The 17155-nt window shown below is 34.9% G+C and overlaps 2 protein-coding genes across 4 annotated transcripts; one reads left to right on the forward strand and one right to left on the reverse strand.

Moving 5' to 3' along the window:
* The first annotated feature begins 466 nt into the window (after window positions 1-466).
* Window positions 467-10877, forward strand: LOC123006252 (serine protease nudel-like). 3 transcript variants are annotated; one of them, XM_044400587.1, is made up of 10 exons: window positions 467-688; window positions 6707-6932; window positions 6989-8590; window positions 8642-8911; window positions 8961-9161; window positions 9211-9496; window positions 9544-9747; window positions 9788-9934; window positions 9977-10263; window positions 10313-10877. In XM_044400587.1, the coding sequence occupies exons 1-10, from the start codon at window positions 596-598 to the stop codon at window positions 10744-10746; spliced, it is 3750 nt and encodes a 1249-aa protein (XP_044256522.1). In that variant the 5' UTR covers window positions 467-595; the 3' UTR covers window positions 10747-10877. The 3 variants fall into 3 exon arrangements, with proteins under 3 accessions (XP_044256522.1, XP_044256521.1, XP_044256524.1); XM_044400586.1 differs by having other exon boundaries at window positions 6989-8911; XM_044400589.1 differs by having other exon boundaries at window positions 6989-8911; window positions 9800-9934.
* On the reverse strand, window positions 10841-17140 carry LOC123006253. Its single transcript, XM_044400590.1, has 7 exons — window positions 16935-17140; window positions 16153-16261; window positions 15903-16057; window positions 12706-13778; window positions 12495-12658; window positions 12073-12444; window positions 10841-12020 (listed from the first exon to the last, which is right to left on the reverse strand). The coding sequence occupies exons 2-7, from the start codon at window positions 16250-16252 to the stop codon at window positions 11674-11676; spliced, it is 2211 nt and encodes a 736-aa protein (XP_044256525.1). The 5' UTR covers window positions 16253-16261; window positions 16935-17140; the 3' UTR covers window positions 10841-11673.
* Window positions 17141-17155: the final 15 nt, after the last annotated feature.

Here is a 17155-nt window from a genome sequence, read left to right on the forward strand (position 1 = left end):
TTTTTGGTATTACCGAAAGTGAATTGATTGGAGAATGTTATAATTTGTAATGGCAGCGTGGGTATGTGGTGGAGACGCATAAGTATCCGCGATAACCTGTGCAGTGGGTACTTGGAGTGCGGTTTGGTGCCATTGAACCCGCTCTAAGGCACTTCCTCTACACTGTCGTCTCTACTCTCTATCCTCAGCCCAGGCAAAAAACCCTGGAACCCTCCTACGAAATTTTCAAAAAATCGGCGCCTTTAAGTTTGTTAACACTGTATTCTCATTTCCCACGCGTTGTTTAGCAAATTAATAGAGTACTATTGTAAGTAAACACAACAAATAAGAAGAGTAAATCCCAGCGTGCTCTTGTCTATCACGCAACGGGGAAATCTTCTCAAAAAGATCCCACGTTATCTAAAAAATGCATCGAAATTTGCTAGAATTGCCTATCAGGTTCGCTTAAGACGCCTAAGCGCTGCAGGTGTAAGAAGACCGGAGATGGAAGTCAGAGAAGCTCAGAGTTTCTGGGGGCTTCGGCGCGTTCACATGGCTGCGGTAAAGAACTAGACGAAGTTTGACAGTGACCATGCTTGTAATTTTGTGATAAGTGATGGAGACTTTTTGTGCTTCGGGGACACCCCAGAAATTTCGAACCGGCAATTTCCATAATGTACCTTGTCATAGAAATTTGCGCCAAATCGGGGTAAGTAGGTACACCGAGAGGACCTTTGGTCAAAACAAAACGAAATTTCCATAAAACACCCTGAGGACTGTTACTATGTCTAATGTCGATGATTTGTGAGTTTTTTTTTTTTCTTTAAGGTGTTGCTACAATTCTATTTCCGGTTCAAATCAATAAAGTTCATCTCATTAATGTCAGTAATTCAATGTACAGTAAGTGCATTATGAATTGGCAACATGTGGTCGAGGTACAAGTTAATTGCATCGGCGATTTTTCTATAAATCTGATAATTCCGTTAATGCTTTCAAGATTGGAACATTGGTCTGAGTGAGCAAATATTGTTCACACGGGTTGACACAGGTGTAGCCGCGTTAAATAAATCTTGACCTACCTAAACACTGATTAAAGTTTGTCGTCTAGTTTAGGAACGTGACAAGTTTTTGCCGATTTTCCCACAGAATGTGGATATCAGGCAACAGAAATATTGGCTGAGTCTTTTGTCTGAAGCACCGGACCGGAAGATCATTTAAATTTTTATTGTTGGCAGTTCCTCTCAGATCATGGCCAAAAATACCAGCCTTGGTTTTGCAGAAGATGAAGCTACAAAATTTTAATCAGCGTTTTTTTACCTTGCAACTCTTCAATATTTTTACGCTACGATGAAGCTAAATTAAGTGTTTTTTCTCAATTATTTTCGTTTGGTTAAACATCAATAAAAGGAGGATACCGCTCAATAATAACTAGCGATCATTTTATCTAAAATTTAAATTACAAAGTAAGCGATGAGATTTCACAAAACTGACAACCATGAATTACTCTTACAAACTAAATTACTCGGATTTTTCTTTAACTAAATCCAAATTAGAATTGCAAAAACTGATAACTGGTACTCGAATTGCAAATATCCAATTTCCCACTAAAACGCCTCATTTAATTCCAATTACAACGCGTTTATCACTACGTTAAGCGGGGAATATATTTTTTTACACGGTGCGATTTTAATTTTTCATAGCCATTTGAGCCACTCAATTTCATTTTATGTGTTTGAAGAAAAGTAAAATGAGCACACATTCGCGTGTCTTTGTTTGAATAAAACCATTAGAAACATATTATCACTTCAACGAGACAAATAAAACATCTTTACTGCAAAAATTTTATTGCTTCTGCTTCCACAGCAGCACATACATAATCAAATCGCAACGCGAAAATAAATCTCAGAGATAATTAATGTCTGATGGCCACAATTTGTTTCCTCAAGTGTGCGCAATAAATTTAAAATTTTTGAACTAATATTTCGAATATTTCTTTGTTTGGTCACTTTTATGCGTTTATTATGTCCAATAAAAACAACTTAAGTCAACATTTGACTTGTAGTTATGTCACACACGAAAGAAGACTTGGCTTGAAAACAATATCATTGTTTAAGTTCCAGCGTATAGAATATTAAAATGTGTGGCAATGCACGGTTAAGCGCTTATCATTTTATTTCGTTCCACCTGAATACTATAGTGGTAGATGTGGATCCGTTTGAAAAGTTAGGGTTCCTAAAATTATCCGTTTAAATTTGTTATTTTTCTTCGACCACTATTGAAAATTATCGTTTCTTACTTGAATATGTACGAAATTGTTTTTGTTTAAAAATAGAATATTTAATACATTAACTTGAGAATAGTTAAAAGACACGAAAAAATAATATAATATGCACTTTTATCCATCAGAGGCAGGTTGAAATAATAAAATAAGAAATTAGTTTAAGATTTTTTTATCTACAATAATAATTCTTTTTTTTTCTTTGAAAAAAGCATTAGTATGTTATTTGCAGTTTGCATAGGATCATTTTAGATCCAAATTTAATGCATCAGATTCGATTCTAGATTTCTCTTTTCATTTGAGATTCCAAATTTCGACATATAACGCTACTGAATAGTCATAAAACTCAACAAAACTCTAAAAGCTCACCCGTGTTGTAGGTTTTGATTAATTCAACGTTTCATATGTGCCGTTAAAGCGCTGTAATAAACTAAGGCGTGATAAATTCTTGCGTGTTCTTATCATTGTTTCTATTTAAAGACCACCACCGAATGATGGTAGATGAATGATGCGATAGAATCCAGGGTCAGAGAATCCTGACAGTGACCGTAGAACTATATGAAGAGAGTGCACAATGCCGGCCTTGGCTCTGCTAAATCGACATTCTTTGAGATTCTTCGTTTTTGGTCCAAATTAAAAATACAGGACGATGAACCTTCTATGCACGAAAAAATTACCTTTAATTAACGCTGAATTTTGTTTATGGCCGGTCAATTATGACAAATTGGACGTTTCCGGAATTTAAGCGGATGGCCGATGTAAATCAACAAATGCGAAGGTCTTCCAATGCTTGACAAACTGAAATAATTATAGGCGGCTGCTGCACAAGAAAATACTTAACTTAAAAATAATTTTTAAATGTTCTTCCATTCAACAACTGAGCGAAAATAATGTATTATAGCCCCTGAAATGCGTAATTTGAGCCACAAGTGGTTTGATTGGCCACGTAATCACTGCCGCAGTTTATATAAGGCGTTTTGTGTGTAGCGAATTTACGCAAATTAAATTTAATCATAATTTTTAAGTCACTTATAGTGGAAAGAAATACTAAAATAAAACGGTGAAAAATGACTTTTTCAAGAAAAATAATGCAAGGCTTATAGTTATTATTTATTTAATATTTTTACATTACAATGTTTTGATATACAGGGTGTCCCAGCAAGTTGGTAAAGTCCATTAAATGATAATATTTAAAAAAATATATATAGGACATTGATAGATACAAATCTAGTTTATTGCCTAAAATTATTTTCAAGTATACAATAACGTGTCCCAAAAATAAGTTACAATACAAACTTGTATTTTTTTAAATAAAACACCATACATTTTTGAATGTAGTTTTTCATGACATTATTTATAAGCTAAAATTTTCATTGGTCGATTTTGTTTAGTTTTAAAAATAGGACGGTTTTTTTGACTTTTTACTTTTTTTTTACTTTACACTTTAAAAATTTGTTACATAAAAAACTAAGACATCTAGAAATACGTTTTTTACTACTGCAAAGAATGAAGTACAAGCTATAAGTCTGTAACATTTTAGTGTGTTGCATTTGCAACGTTCGTTAAAAGTTCAATAACTTAAAAAAAATAATAAAACACTCTATTTATTGTTTTTTCATTTAAGAGATTATTAAATTGTCTTTCCAAGATCATTTACTTTTAGGTGTTTATAATCCATAACTAAAAAATTATTTAACTTTAAACATTAAAAAGAAACTATTGTTTCAGTAGCCAAAAAGTGCACAATTGTACAATAGTTGAAAGAAATATCACTTATTAACCGAAATATCTTTTAATAATCACATTGAAATTTTTTAACTTATTTACAGTCAAATTAAAAAAAAAAAAAGTGGTCGTCAATGTCATATTTTGGCATAAAATTAATTATTCTTGTGTAAATGAGCTTACTTAAATTTACAAAAATACATTATTTGGCATCATGAAGTTTGGTACATACTTTGTCATCAACTCAATTTTGTTGTGAAAATGTAAATCATTTATTATTTATTTATTAATTATTAATTTTCTAAATGACAGTGATGACCACTTTTTTTTTAATTTGACTGTAACTTTTAACAAATTTCTTAATTTTTTAATTTTTACAAATGCAAATCAATAAAAAATTGTTACAACTTTAAATTCTGTACTTTTTTCTTTGCAGAAGTAAGAAAAACTTTGTTCTAGCTGTCTTAATTTTTTGCACCTTTTTATCAAAAAAACCGTCTTATTTCTAAAACTAAGCAAAATCGACTAATAAAAGTTTAGTGTAAAAACATTGTTTTAAAAGGCTACATCTAAAAATGCCAAGAAACTTATGGTGTTTTTAATCTTGTAAATTTTATATTTTTTATATTAAAGTGTAACAATTTTCCATGGCTGATGATGGCGCAAGGGTGCCGAAACATGTCCCAACTTGACTAAATAAAATTTATCGATTTGTGGAGTTGACTTTAATATTACTTACTGTTTAAAAATATGGTGTTTTATTTAAAAAAAAACACAAGTTTGTATTGTAACTTATTTTTGGGACATGCTGTATGGTTGAAAATAATTTTATGCACTACATTAGTATCTATTAATTTCTTATACACATCTATTAAAATTTTATTATTTAAAGGTCAATATTGGACTTTACTAACTCACTGGGACATCTGTTTTGAGAAATAAATCCAAATGGGTGCTGTAATACTCATTCAGCACTGAAATTGAAATGTTCTGAAAATCAGTTTGAAATGGATTCTGTATTGGGTTTTAAATTATTGCCATTGATTAAAAATGGAGATAATGGTGATGGTTGAGGACTGGAGACGGCCTGTGGAGGGTGTCGGCGCGGCGTCTCCTCTTCTTTGTTGAGTTTTTGTAAAATCTCGAAGTATGCGTAATGATAATGAAGGCAATAAGATTAGTGTGACGTAGTCTTAAAGAATCGAAGAATAAGTGCGAGTGCAGCAATTAAACCGGTCGTCGGTTGGCGGTCGCCAGAATGGACTAATGTAGAAAATCGCGTGTAGATGATGGGGGTAAGAACCTTGCAAGGTCGATTGCTTATCTCGATGGATGGATCTTCAGTTGTCTTTTAAATAGCGGACGCAGTGAAGAGATCGCTTTTGGTTGGCCTAAAAGCCGCATCAATTACAATTTATCACATTGTTGGGCGCCAAAAACCAAGACCACCCGTGTTATTGCTGGAAATCGCTAATTGTTCTGCCCTACGTTCCCGAGATGCCTTCGAGGGACTTATTAAAATACCCGGGACATATAATATGCCGAAAGTATTTGCTTTTCATTAGCTACAAAAAACTTTATCGAGATTTGTCAACACGACGGGAAAAATCACGCAGTCATGACTGTACCCAAAACGGTACTCGCTGTAATTTGTGAGAATTCACGTTTTATTTTATAACAACGTGAGAAAACGGAAATCTTACTGCCTAATTAATTATTCGAATTTATTTGTAGCAGACTATATTATAACGGGACTTGATTCTAATGCCTCAAAAGGTACCATCTGTAACTTTATTAGATTTGTCTGGAAAAATTTGTGAATCCTCTCAAGCATAAAATAAGATTAATATCGTTTGAGACCGGCTAGGGCGTTGCCTCGATATTATATAACGGGTTTAAATGTTTGCGGATAAAGTTCTAGGTAGGTATAATCTGCATCATCTTAATTTGATGCGTTTTACGACCACTTTAACCGAAAACTGGTCACAATTAAATCAATTTCGTCATGCCGCCTGTAAATCAACATTAATCCTCTAAAAACTGTAGATTAATTGAGACTAGACTTGTTCCGAATCAAATTATTTTGTTTTCAATTAAAACTTAGAAACTGAGGATAACATGAATCGAGCTGTGAATAATCGAGCTCGTACTGTATTTTACAGTCGCATAATTATAAATTACATTTTTAGAAATCACTGTCTAATATCTGTCATTACATGTAGCTGTAACTGTAGTTAAATAGGTAAAAAGAGATAATTTTGATAAAATCACCTAACCGTAAACAAAATCCATCATCAGATGATCAGTTTGAAATTCTTTGTTGCATTAAAACAGCGCTTAAGCAGCAACAAAGAGTCTTACGATTGAATTCTCTACGCATTTCAACTCGACATAATTATTTCAAGTACGGACAAAAGAACTTAACGATACATTAAGTTACGAACCTCGACTCTTTTCAAAAATAAATGTGTCCTATATGAGTCGTCTAGCTTTGACACTTCCTTGGGTAAATGAACTTTTTATTTCCGTTATAATACAGTGAAATATGAAACAATTTGTAAAAACAAAACGACATCAAGTTTACTGTTATTTGACATGAAACAATAAATTTGTTGCCCTTGTCAAATTATAGCAATCATTTCAAGTTTTTTAATGACCGTTGTGTCATCGCATTTCTTAATCCGATCGTGACACTCTTCATCAATAATCTCGTTTCGATTTCAGAATGATTACGCAATGCCGGTTTGTAATCGCCGATCAACCCCTTCGGTTCACACCCTTTGGCAAGAGAGAATGTCACCAAGGTCTTGCACTGAACGTAAATCAAGAGGTCGATTGTGTTCGGTCGCTTTAGCTATAGCCTCTTTTCTTGTCTTCGTTGCAGTATTGTCTATTGCAGGAATGGCTCTCTACATGGGGGCGTTACATACCGAACCTCCTAGTAGCAACAGTGAGTTGTGTATAAACCCATCAGGAAAACTCGCAACTAACTTTATATTCTTTCAGATATTATTTCTTTTAGTTGTAGTGCAAAAATTTTAAGAGGTGACCGCTTTGTTGGCGCTTTACAGGAAAAAGCTCGTAGATATAGACTGCAACTAGAAACACTTTATCAGAGAAGTGTTCTAGGATCGGCTTTAACGTCTTGTATAGTAGAAAAATTCGGAAACGATACCGTAACAGTATTCTTCAAACTAGCATTTAACAAAAAGAAAATCCCCAAAAATGTATCAAACATTGAAAAAACTATCCGAGATATACTAATAACAGACGCAATATCTCGAAAACCTGTCTTCAGAATGATACGTTTTGACCCCAAAAGTGTAGAAATTAAACAAATTAGAGACGTAGATACGTACCAAAGAAGTGCTACAAAACCAAAACAAACAAAAAATAAAACAAGCGTCGTCCTTAAAACACCTCGCAAAAATACAACACTTACAACAACCTTACCAGTTAAGAAAAAAACCGACGAGATTGAAATCAAAGAAGAAGATTTACCAGTAGTTCAAGGTTCGTTTAAAATAAGTAAGACCGACGCTGATATTACTGAAAAAAAGACTGAAAACGTATCTACCCCCAAACCTAAAACAACAACCCAGACGACTAAAACAACCACAGTTAAAGAAACTTCAGTCACAAGTGCCTTATACAAAATCGCTGCCATAGAAAAACTAAGCAAAACTAGTATTGGTACATCGATGACTAGTACTAGTACTAGCACAACGACTAAAAATCCCCTTTTCCCCAACCCTCAGGTGTTCAACGAACAACCCTGGATTCCAATAATACCCGATTTAACCCCAATTACAGTTCCTACAACAAAACTTCCTCAATTTCCACCAAAACAACCAGTCTATACGAGTTTCACAAACCCTAGTTTATCGTACCATAACATCGATATGGAAACTCTCGGTTCAACAAGTCTCAAAGGTCACCCAATTCCCGTTAATAAAATTCCGCAAGTGACTGAACCTTCTGTTTTTGAAACCACAAAAAAACAAACTGAGAATTCAGGTTTTGTTGAAATTGAGACAGTTAAGTACATCCCTGGATCGTCCGGTGACAAGCAAAACATGTTGAAAAACCTTTCAAGCATTTTTCATAATTTAGCGTCGACGTTAAAAATACCGGAAATGAATGTTAGCAAAAATGAGACGTTTTTGGGGGTTGCGGATGAGGATAGTGTGGGAGAAGGACAAGTTGAAGTTGTCGAAGCTGATGAGGAAACTCTAATGATGCAAACGACAAAATTGCCTCTAGTGACGTTAATTCCCGTCAAGTCAAATTCCGGGATTGGACGGCCGTTAAGGAAACGTCCGTTTAGAAATGAGGAAAATTCAACGGGTGATGTATCGGTTGAAAACCGAAGTTTTCCAGGATCGACTCGTTTGAATGATTTTTCCGCCCTAGAGAAAAATCCCTTGAAATTTATTGAGACTGAAGTAGTGACGTCGGTTAGTTCCGAAGTGAATAAAGTCAAGTTGAATAAAAATCAACTCGAAGACTTTAAAATAATCGGAGTACTTAATTTCGCAACTGAAGCATCAGAGGAACTTTTGAGGAATCCGAAAATGGATCCACAATCCAATGAAACGGAAGTTTTACGTAAGCATGAGCCCAGCAGCGAAATAACAGTTTACGCAACAAATTCTTCAGTTTCGAGTAACCGAAATGAGGCAAACTTTAACATCCTGACCCCCGAGAAGCTAAAACAACTATCCGAAATAAGCAAAATCCATGATAATTTAACCGTAATCGATAAGGAACCGGTTATTTCAAACAAAGCAATATCGTCGAGCTACACCGTTAATCATTCTGGCTTCAAAATCCTAACGAAAACTTTCAACAAAATCGATGAATTACCCAAAGATACTAAACTTAATGGCTACAATAACCTTGCATTTACGGCCATCTCCAATAAAACAGGTAAAACCTAAACAATTTAACTTTAGCTTTTTTTACGTGTCAGTTCCAGAGTGTGGTAACTTAACGATAAAATGTGGCGACGGCCAATGCCTGCCCGAAACAACCAAATGCAACCAACTAATTGATTGCAACGACGGCAAAGATGAACAAGACTGCAACTGTGCCGATTATCTCAGATCTCAGTACCTACTCAGAAAAATCTGCGACGGAGTCGTCGATTGTTGGGACTACTCGGACGAAAACCAATGCGGTAACAATAAATAATATCTCGATTTCAAAATTTACCAAACTTTCTCCAGAATGGTGCAAACCTGAACAGTACGTATGCAGCAACTCGAAAATGTGCATCAACAAAACGAAAATTTGCGACGGCTTGCGTGATTGTCCTCAAGGAGACGACGAACGACAATGTGTCACAATTGCCAAAAATATCGACACGGCTGATGAATTCCCCTACACTTCGGAGGGACTCCTCATGGTGCGGAAATTTGGTTCGTGGGGGAAACTCTGCGTTGAAAATTTACGCAACTTAGTTTTCCCGATCCTAGATTTAGGCAAAAACGTTTGCAAATCAATGACCTACCAGTAAGTTTTAAAATCAAATGTGACTTTCATTAATTGACACTTGACAGGTTTCTGGATTCTGTCAAAACTATCACTGAGACGGAATTAGGGACACCCTCTAGATATTTCGAAATGGACTATTCTTTTGAAAATAATAGTAAATATAGTCTTTCTTTTTCGGAAACTCAGTGTGAGACACGCAAGGTTGTGCAAGTTAAGTGCCAGTCGCTCGAATGCGGTGCTAGACCCCAAGCTGTGAAACACATCGCTAGGTAAATACCCCAAGTTCAATTTTGCCTTTAACTGAAACAGGCGAGCTTATAGGATTGTCGGAGGAGGCAATGCGGGTCTAGGGTCATGGCCGTGGCAGGCAGCCCTTTACAAAGAAGGCGAATTCCAGTGTGGCGCTACTTTACTTTCCGACACATGGCTGGTTTCAGCAGGACATTGTTTCTACCAGTACGACTTTAAATCTCACTTATCGCATAATTTCGCTTGTAGTTCGCAGGACGAGCACTGGGTGGCCCGTCTCGGAGCCCTGCGGCGCGGCACCGCCCTTCCCTCCCCCTACGAACAACTCCGTCCCATTATCCGAATAATCGTCCATCCCGGATACGTGGATTCCGGTTTTATAAACGACATCTCTTTACTAAAAATGGAATTTCCGGTTATTTTCAGCGATTACGTGCGCCCAATCTGTTTGCCCCCGCCGAGTCAAATGGTGCCCGATGGCCACTTGTGTACAGTTGTGGGTTGGGGTCAACTGTTCGAAGTCGGCAGAATATTCCGTGAGTTTTCCCAACTTGTCTCAATTTGCAATAATCGTTTAAATTCCAGCTGACACATTACAAGAGGTTCTTGTTCCTGTAATATCAACCGCTGAGTGTCGTAAAAGAACGGTTTTTCTTCCTCTGTATAAAATAACAGATGACATGTTTTGTGCCGGGTACGAGCGAGGAGGCCGCGATGCGTGTCTTGGCGACTCCGGGGGGCCTCTCATGTGCCCCGAACCCGATGGCAAATGGCTTTTGCAAGGGATCACGAGCAACGGCTACGGGTGTGCGAGGGCCAACAGACCGGGGGTATACACCAAAGTGGCCAATTATGTCACCTGGATTGGAACTCATATGAATAGAGATGATCACAATAGTACAAAAAAGAAAAGTATCTGCTTAGGACACCGGTGTCCTTTGGGGGAATGTCTCCCCAAAAGTAGATTATGCAATGGATACATCGAATGTAGTGATGGTAGCGATGAAAGAGACTGTTAATTAATAATTTTGTGTGTGATATGAACTGTATTATTTATGTACATAGAATGCCTTGACGTACTTTTTTGATATTTTTGTATTTATTCGGATATTTATAGATGTGTCTTTAGAAATAAAAACTTTTTATTATATTCACAACATTTTTTTACATAATTACTTCACTATATCACAGATATAAGAGCTGTTCTGCTAGTACTATCAACAAATTTGACATACCGTGCTTTACGTACATACATTGTGTGATTAGAATAACTAAATATACAAATCTATGATGAAAAAATAATTACTATGGTATAAATGACCAAAATATTAATTAGGAACTAAGTACAGGTCAGCCAGTTCAATTTGATGTAATGTTACACTTCCGGAAGCTAACACAAAATAATAAAAAAAATAAATATCAGTTTTGTGTAAAATAAAATCGGAAACTAAAATTTGAATGTTAAAAAAGCACGTACGTTATTATAAGGTCAGTTAGTCGTCTGACCAAAACCCGTTAAGTTCCCTTATATGGAAATATTTAAATTTGATAATTTATACTTGTTATACAATTGTGCGGTTACATTCTGTTAAAAGACAACAAAACAAACGTTTCTTATGTAACAATAATTCCAATTTCGCATGTCGTACCAGTCAAAACCATAAAACACTTTTGCCGTTATTTTTTTTAAATGTGTAGCAAATTTATTGACTTTTTGTTTTAACGAATGCGATGTTATGGCTAGCTTTAAACTAGGAGTACCAAGTTGAACCGCTGACTTGTATCAACAGTGTTAATTGAATTACATATAATAGTAATAAAAAACTGTGGAAAAACCGCTGAAATCACTAAAGATAATTGAAGTTTTCACTAATTTAACCTTGTCAAGTACAGAACAAATGTCTACGACTAGCGATAAAATATGTTCAAATACTGGAAAATAACGATTAGCTCGTGTTGGAAGTGACTTCTTTTTTCTCTTGATTCGTTTCTTCCGTAAATTCGGTGTCTTCGAAAGCAGGATTTGCTAAAGCGTCTTCGTATACAGCAGGAACGTCGTGATGGACAGGAGCCTTGACATTTAAATCAACGTCGACGAAGCCTTGCGGTGGTTTTTCGACATCTTTTTTTGTAATATCTGTACCAGCAGATGGTCTCTGCTTCATGTACAAGTGATAAAATGCAAAATAGGCTAAACCGGTAGCTGCGGTAAAAATTGCAAATCTTTGAAACGTTGACCGAATTCCATACATTTTTATCATATGACCGCCAATCAAACTTCCAATGCCTTTACCTAAAACAAATGTTTTAAAATTGTAACATTACGAAGGATACTTGTGACTAACCAACAGCAAAATATAAACCTCCTAATAATCCTTGTATGGTAGTGTCAGTAGTCACAGTTGATAACTTTGCAGCGTAAGTTACAGCAGCTGTGAAACTTAAACCGAAAGTAACTGATTCCATTGCTTCAAAAACCAAACACAACCAAGGATTGTAAATAAGAGAGTAACCGATTAATCTGATGGCGTAGAAAGCAAATCCTATGAAAATAACATTGGCATGTCCAATTTTCTTAATTATAGGCCCCGACAAAACTAACAGAGGTATTCCAACAAAACCACCGACTGTTATTGTTAGACCCATCAAAGATTTGGAACCACCTAAATCTTGCAACAACCAAAACAAGAAACTTTCAATGTAACCCCAAGCCGAGCCTGGAAACACATAAATTAGAATAAAATAGACCTTGGTATCACCCACAAACCTAAAATCAAACAAGCCACAAAAAGTACAATTAATTCCATTTTTCTAAGTACTGCCAGTACATCAGAAATGACACTTTGGGCCGGCTTTTTAAACTCCAAATTAATAAAAAGCATCAAAAATCCACTCACAATTTTCAGAGTAGCATAAAAAAAGAAAATTGGGCTAAAATATCAAAATACAGTGTGGTTTTTACAAATTAAGAAACTTACGTAAAATCCGTATACCCTTTTCCTCGACTAGCAAAATCGATAAAAAATCCTGACAAAGGTGAACTAATCATACCACCAATTGTTGCATAAATCCTCTGCAACCCATAATCGGCCTTATGCTCTCTCAAAATAGCAATAACCGCCCCTTCAAACATAGCAAAAGAGGTCCCACTCACAATCCCAATAAACACCCTAATTACTAAATACGACCAAAATGTCAATTGCATATCAAGCTCTATAACTCTGTTTTGGTTTGAACAAACTTTTTTCCGGTCTGCTGTCACTAAACATCTCGCTGAGCAACTCCCCAGTTCCAGGTGTTTGGAAATCTCGCTCGAGTTTACTTTTTTTATTGGAATATTGACAGTGATGTGTAGCCCCGGTTTAGAAAATCCTGGCAAACAAGACGTATTGCGATTTTTATTAAGTGTCAAATCGTAGATTTGCCGTTCTTCAAGTGTGTCTTCTTCGGTGATTTCAATCGGGTGAAGAATTCCTTGAAATTTGGGCCCCAGTTTTTGGCCAAAAAGATCAATCAAGCTTCGGGTGCCAAAAACACAATCTATGGATGAATTTGAAGCAAGGTCACAGGAAAAATTAAAAAGACTTGCTGTCGGAAAATAGTACGAGTTGTTGGCAAGCCGCCGTATTGATGTTAAATATCTGTCATTGTTTGTTAGAGTTTTATGATTGAGAGTTTCTGAGATTAGTTCCGGGATGTGTATGTCGTCTTCAGTTAAAGTATACGTATAGGTGTGAGTTGAGTTTTTCTCAACGTTGTATAATTGCAAACTGTAGGTGTTTGTTTTAAGAATCGCCTCGGTTTGGTTTTCTTCGAGAACAGCATGACAAGCAAAACCACAAGATTCAAGCTGAAGATCGGTGCGATTTTTGTTCCCTAAAGGTGTGCATTGATGCTGTTGATAGAGTGACAGAGACAGAGGGTTGCCTGTACTGCAAGACATTCCAAATACTACTCGGTCAGGATAAGTTATAGTGATTCTACCGACTGGTACTAGCAACAGCAGGAGAGCTGAGGCCCCGCCGATGGCCGAAAACAGGGCCAACATTACCTAAAAGGAGCTTGTCTAGATTTTGGCTATTAAAACCATGTTTGAGCAAATAAATGATAAAAATAAGGTGTTGTTTGTGCCACCTTGATAACACAAGGCGACAAAAAAAAGTCATGTCGTGACAACTTGACAAATTTTGTATCATTTTGTTCGTCTCAGTGAGACAAATCAAATGCATTAAAAAAGAATTTAAAAAGTCCATACACTTTGAACAAAATATTTTTTTCTAATTTAAATGAATTTAAAATACTTTAACTTTAAAAAATCATTACTCAGTAACTATTAGGCCGATTTCCTTCAAATAAAAACCATTCTAAAGGTCGCCTTACCCTTTAGAATGACATAAAATTTGAAATTAAATATTGACAAACTTTTCTTCGAACACAATGTTCGAAGAAGTTCGAAGTAAATCGAGATAATCTAAGAAAAACCTTACGAGTAAATTTTTTTCATCATTACCATCGTGTAGATCATCTCTTTATTGTAATCCAAATTTTCAAAAAAATATACCGAGTAGTTTTCAAGATATCATTTTTTGAAGTTATGGTTTGTTAATGAAGCATTGCTCCATATAGGAGAAATGCATGTTAATCTTACTTAAAATATAAAAGTATTTGTTTCTCTTCTTTTGGTTAAAAATGGTCAATTGCATCTTCTTTGTTCTAATTACAATAAACAAAAACTGTTTGCTTACTTAAAACAAATAAAGAGTACCTGCGTACTAATTAAAGCAAATAAAGAGTTTTTTTGTTGTAAAAATGACCACTGATCATTGAGCAAAGAGGATCTAGAAGTTTAAGGCACGAGTCTTAAATATAAGGGCAAATCTTTTTCAAATCAAATCCCTTTGCATTCAGATTTCGACTTGTTCACTTTGTTCTAGCTTTCTGAACTTTTTTTGAAAATGTTCTGGGCAAATGCTTTCTCATCACTTTCGAGTGATGTTAAATGCAATAAGTCACCTGATTTATTTTGTTGGTACATTCTAGGATTAGCTTCAGTTAGCTTGTAGGTAGTAGTTGTTGTGATAACAGTTGCACACGAAGCAACTGACTTATTGCATTCAACATCAGTAGAAAGTGATGAAAAAGCATTTGCTGAGAACATTTTCAAAAAAAAGTTCAGAAAGCTAGAACAAAGTGAACAAGTTGGAATCTGAATGGAAAGTCATTTAATTTGAAAAAGATTTGTTCTTATATTTAAAGCTACTGCTTTAAACTTCTAGATCCTTTTTGCTCAATGATCAGTGATCATTTTTAGAACAAAAAAAACTCTTTATTTGCTTTAATTAGTACGCAGGTACTCTTTGTTTGTTTTAAGTAAAGAAACAGTTTTTGTTTATTGTAATTAGAACAAAGAAGGTGCAATTGACCATTTTTAAGCAAAAGAAGAGTCTTAAAACAAATACTTTTATAAAAATGCAATTTTAAGTAAGATTAACATGCATTTCTCCTATATGGCGCAATACCTGAATAGCAAACCTTAACTTCAAAAAATCATATCTTAAAAACTACTCGGTATATTATTTTAAAAATTTGAATTTTTACTAATAAAAAGATGCTCTACACGATGGTGACGAAGGAAAAAAAAATTTACTCATAGGGTTTTTCTTAGATTACTTCGATTTACTTCGAACTTTTTCGAACACAGTTCCAATATTCAATTTCAAATTACATATCATTCTAAAGGGCAAGTGAAGGAAATCGGCCTATTAGTTATTGAGTAATGATTTTTTAAAGTTAAAGTATTTTAAATTCGTTTAAATTAGAAAAAAATTATTTAGTTCAAAGGTTGTGGGCTTTTTGAATTTTTTTTAGTGCATTTGATTTGTCTTACTGAGACGAACAAAATGATATAAAATTTGTCAAGTTGTCACGACATGACTTTTTTTGTCGCCTTGTGTAATTGAAAATGATTTAGATACAATGCGTCAGAATAGTCCTCAACATTTAAAAGTGGTCGCAAGGCTCCCAAATTTTTCGTTATTTTGCACAGGTGTGCAAAGTATTTATTGATGATATTGCAATTTCGAAACAAATAAATATGAAAGTGGTTACTTTGTTATGATAATTGATCCTTGAATAGTGTTGTTTGAGATGGAAATTCCGCGCGACTCGTCCTTACCCTAAAGTTGCCAATCTTGTCGGCAATCAGTCCTGCCAAAGGCGGCATCAAAACAGCTATAACAGGTGCCACAGCGGACATCGTCGCCGCTTCTTCAACGTTTATTCCCAACTCGCGCATGTGGATGGTCAAATATGGGTACAAGACCAGCACGGCTATAATTAAAAACAATGATCCGAAAAAATAATAAATAAACAAACGTTAATTAAGGTCAAATTTAGCAAATCTGTGTTGACAAAATTCGACTTACTTGAGGAATGCATGAAAAATAGTAACTTGAGCGGAAGGAGTTGCTTCTGTTTGAAATCTTTCGAAATTCGGCGAAAAAATAGCTTGAAGTAGTTGTTCATTTTCTCTGTCTGCAATTAAGAATCGAATTACGTTGAACTGAAATTGTAGATGAATGAGAGTATCAAGTGACAAAATTTTGTTTAATTTTTATCATACAAATAATAACAAAGTTCAGTCGGAAATATTTCTTGAGAGGAGAAGATATCACCGTTATAAAATTGATGATGAGGAGAACGTCAACAAACATTATTAAATTAGCTGAAGGTGAATTTGCTATTGTATAATTTGATGCGTTTGCCTTTCTCTTTTAGAGATGTGCCTACCTATCAACTATATTGATATTGCAAAAATATCTATACCGGCAAATTCATGTCAATGTTAAAAGTTTCAAGGAATTTGCAGTTTCTTCAGCATAAACGGAAAACTACAAATTATGGAGGGGCTTTTAGAAAACTAAACTATGTTATTGGCTTATTATTTGTTTAATTGTTTATTAACGTGACTAAACCAATATTATTTGGTATGTAATGACTTCGATAAGAAAATTTGCTTTCATACCAATACCTACTCCAAAATGAACGATTAACTAATTTAAAACAAATCTCTTGACTCTGATATATTACTTTCTAACTGTGCAAAAATAAAGCATGTGAAATTGGAACACCAATATGTGAAATAAATGACAATAAAGATTTGTTTTGGCGGGTAACGTCGCAATTTGAAAAAAAATTAAAAACTCACCTTAGTAACAATCAAATTTGTTCGATTTCTGTACCGTGTCACTTTAAACTTCACAATTTGATTAAATTAGATTCAAATAACAATAGTTTAGAGCACACCTAGAAATACAATTTGAAACTCAAAGCGGATGAAAGCAATTGGTGAGTGTGTAATCGAACAGTGACGGCTCAGAAGGCAAGTTGCGACCATACTAGTTTGGAACTCGCGTTGCCATCATACTC

This window comes from Tribolium madens, unplaced genomic scaffold, assembly GCF_015345945.1.
Source record: "Tribolium madens isolate multiple individuals breed KSU strain unplaced genomic scaffold, Tmad_KSU_1.1 Scaffold_2;HRSCAF=44;Tcas5.2_LGX, whole genome shotgun sequence".
Taxonomy (NCBI): domain Eukaryota; kingdom Metazoa; phylum Arthropoda; class Insecta; order Coleoptera; family Tenebrionidae; genus Tribolium; species Tribolium madens.